Below are 20,119 nucleotides of genomic sequence, written 5' to 3' on the forward strand. Positions count from 1 at the left end.
ATGTAACGAGTTCAGCGTATGGAGACATCTGATACTTGAATTCTTTGATAATCGAAGTCCCCGCAAGGATAAAACAATGTGATCAGCTGCGTATGAATGTTACATTTCCTGCATGATACATTTCAGACGAAGTCAGAATTCATAAAGTTAATATTAAATTTCATGAGGGTTATAATGAACTATGAAGGAATTACAGAATAGTTTTGACCCTCTTCGGGTATTTCAACGCGCGCTTAAGTGCTCAGGATTACTTGAAATCGAGCTCTGTTTAAATGCGACCCTAGTGGTCAGAAATTGTGTAGGGGACCTTAAATAAAGAAAACAGAATCACCTAGGCATTGAAGTAGAGCGACGGATCTTAAGCAAGAACGCAAGGGCAGAGGCAATCTCAGTGACGTAACCTGACACTCCACGGCAAGAAGAGAAGGCTATAAAATAAGCCTCACATTTCACGAGTACAGCGGAAACATTTGAAATAAATGTCACATTTGGTACTGAAACTCACTTTGAGATTATTTTAAAGTCTATGCCTTATAGGTAACTGTGACAAAGCTCGCACAACCACCTTAATTGTTCTGAGCGCAATTATTGATAACTGGTTGCTTCCGGAATCTGCAGCAGGTTAACCTAAAGATGCACCTTTCTCGGATAACGCCGTTGCAACGAAAGCACCGCACGATGCAGCGCGAACGGACGAATGACCAAAGTATTGACTGCAACGGCAAGCGGGAGTGCCGTTTTCCGTGATGAACGCCAGGAGCGGCAGTGGCGCTGCAGTCGCGCTTCCTCCTCTCCCGATAGAGATGAGGAGGATAAAAAAAAAGTAAGGAGCAAACGACGCAAAACGGCGGGGTTGGGAGCTCCGCCGAGTTTCGCTCCGAGGCCCGCATCTGTGCCAGTCGGTGCTCGAGCCGGCGATGAGAGAGGTCTTGAACGCTCTTTCTTCCAAGGTGGCGATGCGCTGTGTACAACGCGATTCTACACCTGCGGCATAGGGAGAAAAAAAAAGATAAGGCTACGAAAATGTTCTCGTCTGTGAAGAGCGTTCGAAAACGCAGGATTATCAAGCGTTCGTCGGGAATGATGCTAGAAACGTGAACTTCGAGTTGACGCGCTTCGAGTCGAGGGAGTTTGACGACACCGAAGCCGTGCCTCGCAGCGTCCAGCGGTACTAGCGAGCGGAAAAAAACCATGACAATCCTGGGACCCCAAAATGCTACGCAAACAACCAATGAGGCCTCTTCAGCACGGTTGGAAATCACAACGTGAATGAATAACGTTTCGATAGTAAGTTTTCATTACTGAAATTGAGATGCCGGTGATACGAGTATGTGGTGGACAGTGGTGTCGTCTGCTCTGCTGCTACTCTCTAGTGCTCGCTCTCGGAAGTGGTGTAGCTTCTTCGATGACGATGATGCAGAAGCAGACGACGCTGGGTGACGGAGCAGACGATGTCGACGGTAATGACGTCGGGGCCTCGAGCTACGAAACGGCGGCCGAAGATCCAGACGGTCGCCGTCAGAATGGCGAGAAAATAAACGGGCAAGAGGAACGAAGCAGCGACTTTGAGAAACTGGAGAAACGGTTACCCAGCGCTCTCATTATCGGCGTGAAAAAAGCCGGCACGAGAGCGCTGTTGGAGTTCCTGAGGCTTCATCCCGACGTCAGAGCTACGGGCCCGGAAACCCACTTTTTCGATCGTCACTACAACAAAGGCATAGAGTGGTACAGGTGAGCGTACGTTTGGCTGTGCCTTGTGCGCTTCTTACTTTTAAAGAGTCACTGGAGTTTCACATGAGTTCGGCATGTGCCTGTGAAGCATGGTTCAAGCAATGCAACAGAGTGGTCTAACTTGATGTTCGCCGTGGATGCGGAATTATTTGAGCCGGTGCTACTGAGATGTACGGTACCTCGCAAACCGAAAATATGCTGTCTCAGACTCAAAGATGTAACACCGAATTTTTCTTATGTCATTTTAGTAAGGCTTACAGCAGCCGATTGCCATTTCCATATTAACCTCTATATTATGACAAAAAGTCGTGAAAACGTCGCAAAATAGAAACTGGCGCTGGTAGCAGACGTCAATGATATGGTGTTCACTTGCAGAGTTCTTTTCGAATGACCACTTGGTTAACTAATAGCAGAGGTGTAAACCACGTACCTGTATTAACGCGACAGCGTTAAGGGCACCGTGTCGCGGAAAATCCGGCGTTGGTGGCGTCGACGTTGGTGTCGGCGTCGGCGTAAGCATAGGCGTACGGCGGAAAAAACCATGCCGAACCACATCATCCCGCACCACCCCGACCGGGCGGGCACTTCGCGTGGCGCAGGGTGTTAGTGAACAAAAATTGAATTTCTCAAAGTAAAATCCGTCAGAAAAATCGTAATGTACGACATAACGACTACCTACAGACGTGATAGCGTCCGATTGCAATTTGAATATTGATTGCAATTGAATTTGAAAAGCCTGATAAGCAGCCAGGCATCTTTGAATGCTATCGCGTTCCACTTTTAAAGCCGAAGCTTAAGCATCCTCCAATTCTGATGGTGTTTCGCTGTAATTTGCTTCTAGGCAACATTGAAGGGAATGTGGAAAACCAAGCCTTTTGCAAATTTTGATCGGGCCCCATGTCGCAGAAAATACAGTGTCGGCGTCAACTGCGTCCAATAACGCTATCGCGTACCACTCTTAAAGGCGAAGCTTAAGCGTACTCCAAAATTTTCTCTGAGGGATCGTTACAGTACCTCGAAGGTGCATTAAGGGACTGGATTCAGAAATAAAAGCGTAAGCTGCCGACATTATTGGCGGCACAACACTTGGCATGAAGTGTAAGTTGTGCGTTCTCAGTTTCCCATTGTCATCAGTGGAAAATCAAGCTTCCAATGCAGGTGTTTCTTTCAGAAACATGTACTGTGGGTGCATGTTTGAAGAGACCCAGATATCTTGCACGCTCACGTGGAACAGATTCTTGCGGCATTTTGTATCAGCTCAATGCTCCTTCGGGAGGACACCTTTAAAAGTTTCGTTCCAGCGGGAGACCATGTATGTCGACATTCAACAAGCTCGGAAATTGAGTGCATAGCTCTTGTCTCCACTGGTTTCGGTGTACGCTTTGAAACGTTTCGTGAACAACGTCAACACAACACTTATTGAAATCTGATGCAAATACGCCCGCGACTAGTCTCTCTTTTACAGAGCGTGTCACTCGAGCTAGTAATCAGAAAGAGCTGTGCAATGAACAGTTCGTCAAAGTAACGTTAACTATTAGGAATATTTTAGAAGCATGTACTCGCAAATACCCAACTGTGTACTTATTCGCTACGATTCCGGGTTCCAGAGTATGCATGTTCAAAGCGAGGATATCATGGTGCGGTCATATGTTAATGGCTCTCGTCACTAAAGTGTCTTTAGCTAATAGGTTCTTAGAGACGCTCTTCCCGTTTAAGTTGAAGAGAAATTCGGGAGCGTCGAACAGCTGCTAGTGTTCGCGTAGAATATCAGAAGGCTAACTCATGATCTGTTGTTTAAGAACGCTTACTATTTCTTGGCAACATCTGTTCTTTCGGTTGTATATCAGTCATTTATTTATTGCGTGTTTAGACTGGCGCTCACGACATCAATTTGATGATTTAAGGAAGCGGTGAAAGATTGCGCTTGCATATAAGCCCCCGCAACAATGGCTTTCTTGCACTACTGTTCTACTCTACAGGCAGAGCACGCTTTACAGGTAATCGTGATGCGGCGCATTTGCGTAGCTTATGTGTTGGTAAAACGGCTACTTCTGTTTTCGATGAAATGACGACGAATAATTATATTCATGGTTGAAAACGGTTGAAAAGCTTAGTGATAAGGTACAGTGTGCTATAATGATGATAATTACGCGCAAGCAAATGAAGACATTGAACTGAGGACGAGCAGTGAGAAAACATCGAGCTAAACACGAATGGTGCGAAATCGCTGATTTAGGCTGCTAAATATTAACAAAAAAAGGCTATACCAGCATATATAGCAGTAAATATGCAAACTAGACATGGAGCGTTTGAAGACCTAAAGTACAGGAGCGCTTTAACTGCGCTGGTGTCACAAATTTGCGTCGCAAACGAAGTTGTGGAAAAGTGAAGACGTGAGACGTTTGCGCTAGGTATACTGCAATAACCTCGAATATCCGTTGGCCTTGGCTGCGAGTTGCTAGGTCTGACTTTATCAATACTTGCGTACGAGAAACGCCAACAGTGCTCAATGTTTTTCGTGTTTCAAGTTTGTTATACCTTTTTTTTCTTTTTTTTGTATACCAATTAAAATACTACGCTTGCAGGAATTGGTGTAGTTAGCCATCGAACTTAGATCTCAACATGTTCAGCATAGTAAAATTACGCGAATGATAAATAAGAAAGGCAGAGCCGCTAAAGCAAAGGTTAATTGTGGCACTCCTAATGTGTAGCATTTTTGGCAGCATTACATAAGTAATGACCATTCTTTGTTTTACCTTATCTAGTAGGGCAGCTAAAAGAAGTACCATTCACAGCAATGTCATTGGCGATACATTTCTGTGCCAAAAACCTGCTTTAAAAGAATGGAGGCATTAATTAAAAAAAGAATGCATGTGCTTTGTTAGTATTAGCAGCGGTTAAATCTTCATGTGTAACTTGAAAGTATTCTGCGACATGCGCGCTTATTTTTTGACGCCTCTTAGACCTCGCTATTACTTCGTTCATTCCGTAACATTTAATTATAATTGGCAAGAACATATTCTAGCACTACATCTTGGAAGCTCTCTTCGAATTTTCGCCGCTATGCAGCTCAATAAGAACGTCTTTCTTTCGCATTATGATTAAGAAAGGGATCCATGATCCACAATAATACGGAATCAGCTATGATTTTGTTCAAACTCAAATCAAAACTTCAAATAATCAGAACTCACTGACCAGCTTCAGTTAAGACCAAATCTTCCAGCTTTGCTTTACCGACGTCCGCAATTGTTGCGCCCACGGAACAGGAAGCAACTACCACATTTTTTTTCTTGCAATGCAATAATAGCAACACCACACAATCAAGGCAAAAAAAAGTAGGGACTTAGCCCCATTTCATCTAGGCGCCTAACAAGAAAAAAGCTTTGAAACGACGTTAGAGACAAACTCCACGGCAGGAAACCTCGCTCCTGCATTCGCGTTTCCTCACGTGACCCGGGCAATGAAAAAAGAAATCACGGCGTCTGGAGACAGCCGAGGAGGGCAGTGCCAGAAGACGCGGCGGCAGTAAGCAAACATCGAGTGTGCAGAATCGGGCTCCTTAAGGCAGTGCGAGCCCTGATTAAGTAGTGTAGGAAGAGACGGGGGGTGGAGGGGGGGGGGGAGCAAACACGCGGGAATCAAATACTCGGCGACACGGCGTTCTACCCTGTCGCAATGTCTAACCCGTGTTGGTGAACAGCCAAGGAGTACAGGGGGTGGGGGTGGGAGGGGAAGAGGGAATAGGCGGTAATCAAAAGGTGCGTTGCGTGTAGCGACCGTCAGCTTGGGCGGCGATTAATAAACAGTAAATGACACGCATTAGAGGGCAGGGCGCGACAGGTCGTAAGCGGAAGGGGGAAGTCGGCCGGCCTGTCGGCCTTTATGACACTCGCCAGCGCCACCCCCGTTTCTTTCTATTGTAAGCGTTGCGGTGATTTTATCAGCGGTATTTTTTGTTTCGTTTTCTGGTTAGTTGTTTTTTTTGTACTCTCATTGACCTGCGCCGTCTCCTCGATTTTCTTCTCTTTTTTTTTCTTGGGCCCCTAGAAGCAGTCGTTTAGGCGAACCATTTAGGAGAAGCGCAATGCTTCAATGTGGGATGAAGCGCCTAAAGATTCCTGTCACCCCTTTGGTAGTTTATTCGAGCTTCTGGAGAACTTGGGAGTCCTGTGGGCCACCGGTGAGAAAGAGATATTACGAGACGTTTGCTTTCCTTTTGCCAATAAAGGGCAGTTCTTTGTTTTATTTATTATTATTATTATTATGTTTACGATAGCGTTCCGCGCACGTTTGCTAAGCTTTAGCTGTTGCCAGGGTACTTGATGTCATATAGGGAATAAGGAGCATTGAAGAAAAAAAATGTCGCACTGCTCGGCTTTTAAATTTTTTAATTACTCGTTTGCAAGCACTCATTCATCGCACTTGCTGAACTGAAAATGCATAGCATACTCATTTCGACTATGTTCGTGTCATAATCACTCTATGCTGTAGTAAGGACGCCTCTCAGCAGCGAACACGATATTTATGGACGGTTCAGTTACAGTCGCTTTTTATTTGTTCAAGAGTTGGAAGCGTTAATAATACTTCGATGCTTGGCTTAGCGAATTGATGCAAGGATGTCTGTTCGCTTGGCCAAAATGTCAAAGTGGCAAATACTTGTCTCGATCTCCGTTAAATGTATCCCCCTGATGCGTGAACGCTTTCACTTTCGTCGCTAGGTCGATTCCTGCTTTTTGTAAGCGTAAGTTAACTTTCCGTTGCTACAAATAGACGTGGCGCATTAAAATCCTGCGTCGCACCGGATCAGTCCATAGCTACGGTGTTGTAGCTGCTGTGTTTGAGTTTCCGGATATTCAATGAACTACACACATTTGTAGAGTGGCTTGGAGTCGAACCGAGGCCTTTTACCTTCCAGAAACGTTTGTTTGTCTTATCGTGAGGTTTTCCATGTCAAAACCTTTTTAACGATTTATGTTGGCCACCAGTAGAGTCCATGTATCTTTGTTGGATTCACAGTGACGCCCTGTTGAGTTCCACCACCATTTACCTGTCACTTATTTTTCTTGGTGGTGTTGTTGCTGCTTCATCTGCTCCTCCAGGACGTCTAGCCTTGCATGCAGGAACTGCCTCGGCCAAAAACTTATTTCCTGTAAAGAATTCCCACACTACGTATGGGGGAGGGGCGCTCTTAAAATACACGTCGCCAGAAATTGTTCGATGCACACTGCATCATACTGATCTGCGTGTCCATCATGACGCTAAACATAGGTAATAAATACTATAGAACTCTACGCGTATTATACAGTCACACTTGACTGAAAGCCGATGCTTTCTGTCGCTCATGCAGGAAGGAAATATTGCATCCAGGCCGGCCCTCAGTTACGCAAGATTGTCTAGAATTCATCGTTCCTATTATGACAAAAAAGGTGGTTTGCGTTACAGAAAGGACAGATACAGTACAGTTCTTTCAGCAATGAGTACATCACAATACAACAGAGGTCGAGGTGGGGACAAGAGCTGTGGATAAACAGACGCATGTGCTGTCACTCAGTTCTAGCGGCTGAAAATTTGACAGTGAGCTGGGAGAGAGTTTCGCTTGTTAAACAGCGTTGGCAAAATGTCGGACTGCCGCACACTAACCAAGTGATGTGCGATCAATATAATTGGCTACGAGTAGAGTAAGTTATAATGGAAAGAAGGGCTCCCAGTTACAGCGTGCTGGTGTTACATAAATGGTATAGATGAAACTGATGTTACTAATAGAACAAAGTACAAATGAACCCGTTAGCCGCGAATAATATACGCTTCCCATTGACTGGGCTTTAATAATAGGAGGGGGCGTGAGCTAACAATGCCTGAGCGTTTAGTAGGAGTCAGTGAATAATGTATATGGGGGCGGATTTCTAACCTGTTTTGCCCGCCGCTCCTTCGTTCATTCTTTATTCCGTGACGCAATAAATAACAGGCAATAGAAGAGCCATTCGGGAAATACCCTCCCCTTCCTTTCCTGCCAGAGGGCGCGGTTGTTCCGCGTGGTTGCGTTGAAGAAGAAAATATACAATAAAGTGTCTTTGAGAAAGACGTTACGTGGCGACCAATAAAAGAAAAGAAGCGCTGCAGACGACGATATCTAAGCAGCAGGGAAAACCCTGGTGGTAGGAATCGGAGTAAATGTGCAGAAAGAAAGAAAACGCGAAGCTACAAAGACAGAAAGCATCGCGGGTGAAAGTAAAATTCGAAGCAAGCAGACGATGTTACATTGCCATAAGCAGTGGAGGCGTAAGCATCGCGGAAAGAAAAATAAAGGTAGAAACATGGGCAGCAGACGAAACAAAGCCAGCAGAAGACAAGGAATCGAATGAAGAGAAAACCGGTCGAAAGTGACAAAACAAAAAAATAACAAAAAATATACTTAACGCTAATAAAATAACGGCAAGCAGGCTGTGGATGAACAGAAACAAAAGGGGATAAATCATTGCCCCCAAGCGTCGTGGGGGACGGAGCATTTCGCGTCTTCATGGTCGGGGCTCAGTCTCCTTGTTTTTTCTAACTTTTATCATTATTTTTTTGCTACTGCCAGCTACTGAAGCGAACCCTCCCCTTCCGTCTTCATCCCTTTCACCCTCGTTGGAAGGGAAAAACAAAAGGGCAAAGCGATGGATTTACAAACGCGCCTGCAATACGAAACGTGGCACGCCTGGAGGGGTGACGGGAATGAAGGAGGGATGTAGGGAAGGGGTGAGGGCAGGAAGTGTACAGGGGCGTAAAGGAAAAGGCATTTTCAGGCGCGCCACGGACACGAAACTCGGGTTCCAAGCAAAAACACGAAGCAAAGAAACAGGGGAGGTGGGCTGCTCGCCGCAATCAATGCAGAGTCACGTTTTCTAATAAAGCTGTTTCCTTGTTTCGGGAAGGGAGAAACGGGGGGGGGGGAGAGGGGAAAAAAAGTCGGGAAAGAAAGGTGGGGAGGGAATAGGGCAGAAACATGGCGCTTTCGACAATGACGTCACATATCATCGCCGTTGCATAACAAAAGAATGTCGCAAAAATGCGGAAAGAAACTAAGTACGATAAAAAAACGGAACGCAACGTACGAGAAGCTGGCAATTGAGTTCTCTTGTGATGCTTGTTACTCTGTTCTTAAATTCCGCGTCGGGAATTTTGTTTAGCTTTTTTTTTTTGTCAGTCGGCATGCGCTTGCCTTTCTTTCTTGTATTCTTTTTTCATCAGTTTTATTTTCCTTTTCTTTTCTTTCTTTAGAGCTTCCAGCCAGAGCGTCATAATACAGCTTACCGGAGGTCGCCCCCGAATGTAGCCGTGTCGAGACCCCGAAAACAATTCTTCAGGCCGTATCTGAGCGCTTGCTGTCTCAGCGTCGTCGCCGTTGTGTTTCTCGTTTGGTTGTTTGTTTGTTTGTTTGTGTGTAGAGCTGCAGTTCGCGCTTCAAACACACAGACAAAGCCCGTTTCCCGTTCTTCGCCTGTTGTTCGTGGACGAAATTATTTTGCGCCGTTGTCGTCGGTCCGCTTGTCGGTATCGTCGCAAATGGTTTCTGGTTCCACGGCACGCTCGCTTGATGCTATATACAGATATGGCGGAAGCAATTTCGGTAGCAATGCGTGATTTTCTCTTATTTTCTTTCTTTTTTTTCTGTCTCGTAAAGTTGACGGCGCGGAAAATTAAAAGTGAGAGCCTATCGCAGGCACGTTCCTGGTACAAGCGAGTATCTTGTAAGCGCGTTTACAAGTTCTTTAGAATCGAGAGAACGAGGACCAGTATTGCCGCTCTGAAAGATAGGGTCTGTTTCGGCCAGAGAACTCGTCGCGTTGACTCTGGATTACTCAGCATGCGCTTAAGTTGAAAGCCAAAGGTAGAGATTAGTTCATGAGATTAGATGCGCGTTATCGTTGTTTCATGATATTTCCTTCATGTACGCCAAAGTCGTCATGGAATATTGCTTTGAAGCAGACGTTGGTCCAATTTCCTGTTATGCTGAATAAATTTCAAAGAAATAATTAAAAGCCCTAGATGTAAGAGCTCTTGTATACCTGCTTGTAGTAAAACAAGCTTGCGTCTCAAAGTTGCGAATGGTTTTCGGAATTACACTAACAAAAACGAAATGCATTGAAGAATGTGTGAGACTAATTTTCATTTTTTTTTCTCCTGTTTAACAGCTCAAATATTGGCCCTCGTATTGTATTCAAGTTAGTATTACACGCGGCATCGTGTTAGGGCTACCAATGGCGTGGTAAGCCCACTTTTGAAGTGATGAAGACGTGTAAACCATTTTAAACATTATAGTGAGAAATGTAGGAGAAGCACGTTCGAGCCACACAGTTGTGTTGAGAAAAGGTTGAAAACTGTTTCAGCACTTTTTGGGCACACGACTCACAACAAACCAACATGGACGGTTTGATATACCTCTGCTTTCAAGGTTACTAGAAGTTGAACAATGTATTCTGTTTTGCGGTCAGCGGATATCACAGGCCACTGAGACACTTTGGCCATGCGTCTAAGTTCTGTGGTGGTAAATGATGAGTCAAAGTAGCTCTCAATTTGTTTCGATTCTAAGGCGGTTTCGCTATTATTTTCTTTACTATAAATTAAACATAGGCGGCTTGCCCACGAAAGTCGATGTTTCCGTTCGCCACGTGCGTTGAACTCTGTAAATTCAGAGTTCGTTCGCACCAGAGCAAGCACAAAGGCTTCCGATTTCGTAGAATCGTATTGATTCAACTGCAAAGGTCGTGCTTGTTGTTACAATTCACCTAGCAGGCACTTTACACGTTTCTCCGGCAGGTTCACTCTAATCGATACCTGTAAAGACCACTGGCATTCTAATCTACTCAAGAGAAAAACCGAACGTCCCTTGAGCCCGAAATGTCAGCCTTGTGGGTAAAAAAACAAAAACCAGAACAAACGAGCCAAACAAGTTCTTATAGGCAGGATAGCATTCTCCTGCATAAGTGTACGCTTTCTTCGTATACACCCCCACTTCCATTATATATTACTCCTTTTTACCCTCGTTATTCTTCTTCTTTCTTCATTCCTCACCGTTTATTCTCCAGCCTTCGCGGTGCCGCCACTCTTCCGCATGTACAAAGCGTTTGTTTGCTACCACCAGCTTCCTTCGCGACTCTCAAAACTTTCCATGCTCCTGACAGCACTCCATGCTCTCAGTCAACTGTCCAACTTTCCTCTGTTCTTTTTTTCTTGTTATTTCTCAGCAACGCCACAGCTATTCCATCTAAGCGTTCTCAAGAGGGTGTCAACTTCTTAGCCCGACTGGATGCCTTAAAAAGCCAGGAGCACCGAGGCCTGGCTTTTCCTTTCTTTTTTTTTCTCGTCTCGGAGCTTTCGTTCTTCGAACGTCGCCCATATATCCATCCCGCCCTTGTTTGTCGCTGACACTACGTGTGGGACGCGTGTGGCTGGCGTGGCGGGAAGGCGTGCGTCCATAGAAGTGTCGCATTGATCTCCGATGAGGGAGAATCGATAAACGGCCGAGCCAGATCGACTCCGCGGGTCGATTCGGCTGCCGATAAAAGGTAGAAGAATGGTTGTTTGAGCAACGAATCGATGCCTCTTCTGACAGGACAGGCCCACACCCGCGCGGTCCCTCACTGCTTAGGCGGCGCTCCTGCGTGCCGGTGAAATGTCCGGCTGGTGGCCGAACTCTGAGGTTTCTCCGACAGGGAACTTGGCGCCTTTGGTTCTGTCTCCAGCAGTTTCGCATCTCGCGCCCGGGTATTTACGAATTAGGTCTTGCCGGAGTCGTTTGATTTTTATCGAGGGTCTATGGTCTTACCAGGAGGTGATGGGGTTGGGTAGGGAGAGGTTATGGCAGATAAGAATGTGCAAGAACGATCGAAAACAGTTTTTTCCGGGACGCAGTGGAGGGGACGTGGTATTGGTTGGTGTCATCCTATCATTTGTAAGTATACCAGAATATGAAAGTTCAGCCAAAGCACTTCGCAACATTGTAACTATGGAAGTCTCGAGTGGTCCTCTTTGCTGACTGTATTACTGCTGGGGCAGTGCTGATTTAAGGCTGGTCATCTATACATAACATCTGTAAATGCAACGAATTAATTTATTCGTGTGATAATTTTCATGTGAGTTTACTTTCTTACTACCATGTTCTATGCGAATCATTACGAAGTGTTGCTCCATGCGCTGGCGGGAAGCCTAATGCATAGAGGCGTGAATGGAATCATTTGTGTATAGCAGCGCCCCACGGTAGTGTGAAGATATCCGCACAGCGGACAGCAGACTCAGCAGGTTGGAACGCGGGTGAAGTCACTTGGCATGTCATAAGCAGCCTTTCTGGCTTCGTTCTTTCAGTTCATTTTGACTGTGAACCATGGAAAAGACGTTACAGCACCTCTCAGTGCTTACGATTTCATGTAACGCGTCAGACTTCTTGAAACGTTCTTGCGTGCAGTACAGTGATTATGCATATTTCGTTTGCTGTTCATAAGAAAATGACGAACGTGCCGTATACTTGCACAGTTGCACGCCATATAAAATCTAAGGCACGAGCGTCGCCCCCTCCAATAAGTATACCGCCGGAGGGCGCTGTCGGCACGGCGGAGACGAGACTGGACAAGACTAGCGCTTACTCTCTCTCTTTTGCTGTTCTTTGCAGCTGTCATTATTCCCAATGAGACGGTCCCGTTACCTTTCTCCGTTTGCTTTTTTTTTCCTTTTTTGGGCCAGTAAGTTTAATTTATCATAGCCTTGAAGTGAGATAACGTATTTTCTCTCAAGCTTTGAGCAGGCTGTTGCGTCTCGTTTATTCACGCATGCGCTAATACCGACGGAATCGTAATCGTGTCTCCAAGCCATCCCGCAGCTCACACAAAACTTAGGCGAAATAACATACATTACTATCCTCTAATTATTGCGATGCAAGTCCTGCATTACTTTTCAGTACCGTCATGTCACGCAAGACTAGAGTTCTCAATAATAATAATAAACGCACACAGATCACGAAAGTGCAAAAAAAAGAAGGAACATATATTAGGAGTGCATCTCAGCGGGAGTGGCGACAGCTGCAAAGAACAGCAACGGTGTGAAAACGTGACCCATGGTCTCATCCGAGCCTCGTCTATGCCGTGCCAAAAACGCGCTCCGACGGCACATTTACTGGAACGCTCGAGGTTTGCGCTTTCACCTCCATATCGCTTGTCATTAGAAATGCAAGCCAACACTTTGATCACAGCGAGAAACATTTCTCCTTCGTTTTACGATTCGCAGGCTCCAGATGCCCCTGACCCTGCCGGAGCAGATCACCATGGAGAAGACGCCGAGTTACTTCGTCACCGAGGAAGTGCCGGCGCGCATTCGAAGTACGCTGCCGGAAGCTCGTCTCCTGGTCGTCGTTCGGGACCCGGTCACCCGGGCGCTCTCCGACTACGCCCAGACTGCGTCCAAGCGTCCGGACACCACGCTCCCCTTCGAATTTCTGGCGTTCCGCAGGCGCAGAAGAAGAAGAGACAGTGACATCGCTTCAAACCCTCGCCACCAGTCACCTCGTAGAAGGCGAGCCCGGGCTAGAAATGACACATCGAGTGGCGGAAGAAACACCACCACTCGCAGATCCAGCAAAAGCGAGTTTCCAGCAGCACCTCGCTACAACACACGCGAAGGCGCTACGAAAATCTTTATTGGGAAGCTGAATGACCGTGATGGTTCTCAGCGGAGGCACGGAACCTCTGACAAGGAATACGCATACCATGAGAAAAACACGGAAGACCGCGAAGTCACTATCAGGAGCAGCGAAGCTACTCGCAACGAAGAACAAAACTATATATCATACAAGCCGAGCGGCACGCCTAATAAGGCTTACGCAAGTCTGAATATGACGGAATACAACCGGGTGAGACACACTACCACTGTCGCCCTCCAGGAGAACCATCGTAGCAGTGGTAATGCTATTCCTGATGGCGTTGCTGTACACCAAAGCCAAGAAGAAAGGTGCGTCCTCATCATCTAGAGGCCGAAGGACTGACGCAGTAACTGAAGACGAGAAGAGGGCCTTCAAAGAAGACACTGACCATGAGAACATTAGCAGGGACTGCGGTCAAGTCGGTTACAGTGCCAACGGTACGTGCACGAACGGAAGCAATGACGTCGACGAGTCATGGTCCGGCATACGCATCGGCCTGTACGCCAATCACCTCACTCACTGGCTCAGGCACTTCCCGCCGTCCCAGATCCACGTTGTCAGCGGAGAGGAGCTCGTCAGGAACCCAGCCCGCGAGATGGCCATGGTCCAGGACTTCCTCGGCCTCAGGCGGCTGGTGTCCGAGGACCACTTCTACTTCAACAGAACCAAGGGCTTTCCCTGCTTGAAGAAGAGCGAAGGCAGCGGTAGTCCTCATTGTCTCGGCAAAACCAAGGGCCGCACGCACCCCAGGCTAAGCGAGGAGAACGTCAGGAGGCTGAGGAAGTTTTTCGAGCCGCACAACAGGAAGTTCTACAAACTGGTGGGACGTGACTTTGAGTGGGAGCGCGCGAGGTGAACGTCGAAGATACTAGTTGATGTTTGTTTTCAAAGAAAGAAAGAAAAAAAAGCATTGAGGAGTGACGTTTTCAGCGTCTGGCCGCGTGCACTAGCCGTTCTGACTGCCGGCTTCTACGAACACCGAGATAGAACTTGCTTCGTTCAGTGACGTGACGCTACCTTATCTCGCTGTCCACCGAAGAAAGGATTTAGTGAATTTTTGAAGCATTTCATGTCACTGTCTCCTTCTATTGCAAAGCAACAGTAATGAAAGTGTGCACAAACTGAGCTGACAATTAATAATGCTGTGCTAAAACGTGTGAACGAATACGCTAGTTATAATCAACTTTACCGCATATTCTGATACCTCAGACGACACGTCGACTCTGCCAACATATCGTACATTTCTACGTCAACGTATCGTGATAAAGCCGTAGAAAGGTACTGTTTGAGGAACATCAAATAGGAACGATTTTATTGAGCAATCAAGGCAGAATCAAAAGTCAGAACAACGTATCACTAGTCTGGTTATGCGCCACAACTGAAATACGGACGCACAGTGTGTGCATTTAGAACCACCGCTGACTCAGAGCTCACCTAACGCTCAAGGACAGCTGATAAGTTTTCAAAACGCCAATATCAAACTTAGATGCATTTAGAGTTCAAAACTGCGACCGGTATTGGCTTTTGCTTTCTAAAGAGCTGCTAAAATGTAGAGAAAGGTGACAATAAATTGAATACACAGTAGTTCACTTCATGGCGGAATTTAGCACCGAAGCGACAAGAATTTTCCACTGTAGAGTATAGTGAGCTAAGTGTGACTTCAAAACACGACAAGCCCAACAGCAAGCAGTCAGCCGTACAATATATTACGCGGAGCAAATGTTGCATGTAGGACGAATTCAGTACTAACTACACTTGCGAGCCCTTGCCAGTAGTCATTCACAATTCTACCAGATGTTCGTCCCAAATCCTTCGCAGCGATATTGTCATCTTAGTACTGTTCGTGTTGCACAACGTGCTCGTTTCAAGCTATATAGTCAGGACAAATGCGTGTATTTGTAGTAGTAGTGAAACCAGACGGTATTTGGCTTTATTGATCGGAAATTTAGCAGGATGTGTCATTGTTGCACTTCACAAACGACAAAAGCGCAGATATGCAGTCATTAAGCTCATTAAGTCTAGTCCTGACCCCTTGTAACTTGATAATAAAATCAAGCTAGCAATCTCCCAAGATTTCTTCTAACCTCTATAGTCCAATTTACAGGTCCCAATGTCCCCGCTGAAGGCGATGGTACAATTTTAGGTTGTTCGATGATTCCTGCTTCGAATGAATCAGCATCACCGCCATAATCTCATCGTTAGATCACCAGCTCACTTTAAGTCCGCTTTCGGAGGAACGCATCTTAGAGAAATAGTAGATAACCGGTGGCTTATTAGAATAATTGATTGGGTGACAATGGAAGGAAAACACAGCCGATGGTGGCACAGGAATACATGGAGTAATCTGATTAGTAAATGTTCATGCATGAGATGAGCCTAATTCAAGGAGCACAATTCTATCGTCAGCAGCACAAGCAGCGGTATCACTACATCATGACCATCAGCAACAACGTCATTACCCATATTGGATTTAAGGCCAACTTCAGCGACATTTCACTTCGACAAAATATTTTATAAATTAATAGCCTATACCAATGAGCCAATCTTGGCGAAGCTGAACGGCTGGTAATTGTATAGTTTTCTTGTTAGCAGGGTTTAAACAGCACCCAAGCGTGCACCTGATGGCTGTCGATATGAAAAGCCAAAGCACATCGACTCCGAGATTTTATCAGTGCCGCGGGCGCCACCTTATCTCTGAGGTCATGCTCAGCAGCTGTGCGCCCTAGGTCGTGCACCACTTCTGGCGAACGATGATGGCGGCGGTATCTTAAGTTTCGGTATCGAATGCGGCTACATTTGTGAGGGTTTTGTGACGCTTCCGCTCGTATTTCAAATGAAAAATATTTCACAGATGCCTGTTCTATATCTACACTACATTAGGTGTTTTACAAGGCCCAATATTTTGTTGCAGTTGGGCATTAAGAGTACAGTAAATGGAAGGCGTCTCCAGTGGCCTCAAATTACCCCTGTCATGCGTCAGCTAACCATAGCCCCTTTTTCCTAATCCTCGATTTCATAATGTTCTTGGTCCATGCCCTCGACAGTGCGTCCTTTTCCTTGTCACACTATCGTTTATTCTAACGAGCCGCTGGTTATCTGCTTAGTGACCTAACATGCTGCATTGTGCGTTACGATACTCCTTCACTAACCGTTTTGGTATTTGCAAGCTCACGTTTTTACACTTCAAGCCAGGTCCTGCAGCTTTCTGCCAGCGTCAGGCAGCTTAACGTCCTAAAGAGGCCGACCACGTCTGTCCGTGGACACATTCGGCGAGAATTCCGGGCTAGTCAAGGTACGTTAAGTGCAATGCCGTTTTTCGGACCCAGGGCATCACACCGATCACCCCATGTCGGCGCGCATGCAACTGAACACAGCGTCAGTTTGTCATGTTTTGTAAAATGAAGCTTAATCTATACCTGCCTCCGTTAGGCTGAGGGCGACGATGCAGAAAGGCTGCCGTCGAAGTCATATGTTATTTTCATTTGTAGTTTAAGTAATCGTGCGTAGTATTCTTTTGTTATGTCCGTCTTAGCGGTTCTGGCGGGAGCGTGCTGGATAGAGGCATCCCGAAGAAAACGATACTCAGCAAAAAAAAAAAAAAAAAAAAAGCTGTACTGTTCAGGAAATTCTGTGGGAATCCAAAGTAAACCAGAACAACCAATTTGACACTTTAACTGGGCCAGAAACTTCTAGCACTGCACGTTCGGGAGGTACCTCAAAAATAAAAAAAGCAGGCCCAAAAAAAGGACACCATTCCACGCAACGAGTACATTCGACAAAAGTAGTAAAAATTACTATTTTTAGTAAGATATAGTGAATTTGTCAATGATGATTTCTGTAGGCAGAACACTGCGATAACGTTTTTTTTTTAATTTCCACTGTCACAAGAACAGCTCATCGTGTTAGCACAGTATTGAAGCGGGGAATATTTTCTACCGGCAGTGACTCATTCGACTGTTCCAGACGCTAGCTTCGGTAATGCCTTGCTCCCAACAGGTCTACATCTGCTATTTTCTGCGGACAAGGCTTCAATAAATTGACAGTTCCCAGTGCACAGGGTCAGTTCCGTACCAGTGACATATACGTTAAGAGATTAAAACTTTGAGCATCCTTGGATCTTTTACCTAAAGCTAGTAGCAGTTAAAATAAAGACTTGTTCGGAAGAAGAGGTCTCATTGTGGTGTTTCTCTTTTTCTGCGTTTATTCGCCAAGTGCTGATGAATTTCTCGTCGTGACTGAAGACAATCTGTTCTTACCATGATAATAAAAGAAAAACTGTGTCCGTTTCAGGCTCCGTATTTTTCTTTGAGACATCGAGAGTGGCCGACTCTTCGTTGTTATTCTCACGCCAATGCTCCGATCCTCGCATTTACCTTCCAGCCCTGCGATGGTAAACAAGCTTTGTCTTCCATGTGCCCGGTAAATCTAGGAGGAATCCTTACCGAGGACCGAACTCAGAGTTCCCTATTCACAAGCATATAAAACACAGAATTACCGTTTTTACATAACCGTTAAAATTATTTTAGCAAAATTTGTTGGATTTAGGAGAGGAAGAATCTAAATCATAATGACTGTAGGAGGTGAAGCGTTAATTAAGGACTTGAAACTTTTTGTGAAAATTGCCGAAAATTGGTCTGTTCATAAAGACCTCAAGCACAAAACTTATACATGCGTAACGCTGCACCATAAACAGACACCACAGTTTTGTAAAGCTCATGTTTTAGAGTACCTAAAGCCGACAATTGTTACGTATAAGTTTTACAAGTTATGCGAAATTGATGGAATACTTGAAAGGGTTTTGCAAAAGTTAAAGGTAAAAAGTAGCGGAAGTTAGTGGCGGCATTCATCCACTGGAACAAGGCTTCTTGAGAAAGACAAGATGGACACGCTCATTAGAAAAGCGTACAGAACGGCACTGGATCTGCCGCAATACACTAGAAACGATAGGCTACTACAACTCTGGGTACCTAACACGCTCGACGAGATCTCGGAAGCACAGAGGATAGCGCAACTCGAAAGACTCTCCGGAACCAAGGCGGGCAGAGAAATCACGGAAAAATTGACATAAACTACCACGGGATGAAGGGCCCCAAGGTACAGACAGATTCACGCGAACGTCCGAGCCGCAATAAACACGAAAAACATCTCGAAGAACATGCACCCCGTGCACAATGTCGAGAGAAGAAAATGCCACACGAAAACGATCCTCAAAAACCACGGTGCGCGGGCGGGGGTGCTCTTCGTAGACTGCCGCCCGGTACCCCCGAAACCGGGTCGACAATGGTGGTGCCGGCGGTGGTGTCTTCGCAATGGCGGTCATAGACACGAAAGGAAAGACCGTGACGGCGGGCTCTATCAGGAACAGATCGTCGGAAGCAGCTGAAGAAACGGCAATCGCATTGGCCGTAATCAATGGTAGGAAACCAGACAGAATAATAATCAGCGACTCCAAGATGGCCATTAGGAACTTCACAAAGGGCTGGGTCCCCCACGGAGGCGGCCAAAATCCTGAACTACAGAGCAGTAGACTTCAAGAACGGCAAAATCACACCCAAATGCCTCAAATGAATTGCGACACACATGGGGGAAGTAACCACAGAAGACCCGAGCACCCCTCGGCAACCTCAATGAGAAGACCCACCGAGCTGCGCGAGAACCAACCCACCGCGACTCGGACAGTGACGGCTCGACACCCCGCAGCCCCCGCGGAAGGGGTGAGGACTGCGGCGGAGGTGATGGGGAAGACGGAGTAGGTGACGACGACGAAGTAGCGATACAGGACGACAGAGACAGACTAGTCACGTACCACGACATACTGACACAGTATAAGAAACAAAGAGAAGCATACCCACAACTGCACATACAACTAGACAGATCTGAAGAAAGACATTGGAGAAGGTTGCAAACCAGTGCCTTCAGAAACCCAGTACACTTCTTAAACAGAGTAAATTCCACACAATACCCATAAGCGAGCTGCAAGCGCTGGAAATACGAACAAGCAGACATGGCACACGTCTTATGGAAACGCACAGAGATCAGAGCAATATACAGAGAGGACAACATAGGACCGGACCTTCTCAAGGAGCGATGGCTAAGCGCTCTGACTATAGCTCAGATCTACACGACCAACTATGGGCAATCCAGCGGGCCCGGGCAGTGGCGGAAAGGCTATGCCTTACCGCAAATAATGCCCGAGTAGCCTGAGCCCGGGCCGACCACTTTGCAGGTGCTTCTATCAATAAAGTTTTTTTTCCGTCCGTCCGTACGTTTTCGTTTGCGCGTCCTTGTTGTCATTGGCCAGCCCCGTTCGCTAATAGCACGTAAAGCATCGCGAATGCCTGGAATTTATTCTTAGGAACAGTTCCAGCTTAAACTCTGGCTCAGTTATATCTATACAGGCTCAGAGTGCCTATACGCACTAGCCCTTCGTACGCCGAAGCGGCTCGGATGAATTGGTGCCAGCCACCCGTGGTAGGAAATTTCGCAATAGCGAGAGCGAGAGATAAGATGCCGAGCATTGCTTACAAAAAAATTCTGAATTTGACCTCAGGGCCTGTGCTCCCAAACATATCTTGCCCTAGAATTGCTCGTAAGAGAAAATTCCACCCAATCATGCAGCTGGACGAAATATTATTCCGATAGCAATTGTACGGAAACTCGAGACCCACTTGCGCCGTCAGCGCCGCTGTACGCCGTCGTCGTGATTTCCCGCAAAGG

The 20,119-nt window shown here is 46.2% G+C and overlaps 1 protein-coding gene across 2 annotated transcripts; it reads left to right on the forward strand.

Annotated features, from left to right (window-relative positions):
- Positions 1-932: 932 nt before the first annotated feature.
- Positions 933-17,652, forward strand: LOC119452431 (heparan sulfate glucosamine 3-O-sulfotransferase 3B1). 2 transcript variants are annotated; one of them, XM_037714592.2, is made up of 3 exons: positions 933-1,731; positions 12,991-13,214; positions 13,846-17,652. In XM_037714592.2, the coding sequence occupies exons 1-3, from the start codon at positions 1,313-1,315 to the stop codon at positions 14,256-14,258; spliced, it is 1,056 nt and encodes a 351-aa protein (XP_037570520.1). In that variant the 5' UTR covers positions 933-1,312; the 3' UTR covers positions 14,259-17,652. The 2 variants fall into 2 exon arrangements, with proteins under 2 accessions (XP_037570520.1, XP_049524099.1); XM_049668142.1 differs by having other exon boundaries at positions 12,991-13,847.
- The last annotated feature ends 2,467 nt before the right edge of the window (positions 17,653-20,119 follow it).

This window comes from Dermacentor silvarum, chromosome 5 (genome assembly GCF_013339745.2).
Source record: "Dermacentor silvarum isolate Dsil-2018 chromosome 5, BIME_Dsil_1.4, whole genome shotgun sequence".
NCBI lineage: Eukaryota > Metazoa > Arthropoda > Arachnida > Ixodida > Ixodidae > Dermacentor > Dermacentor silvarum.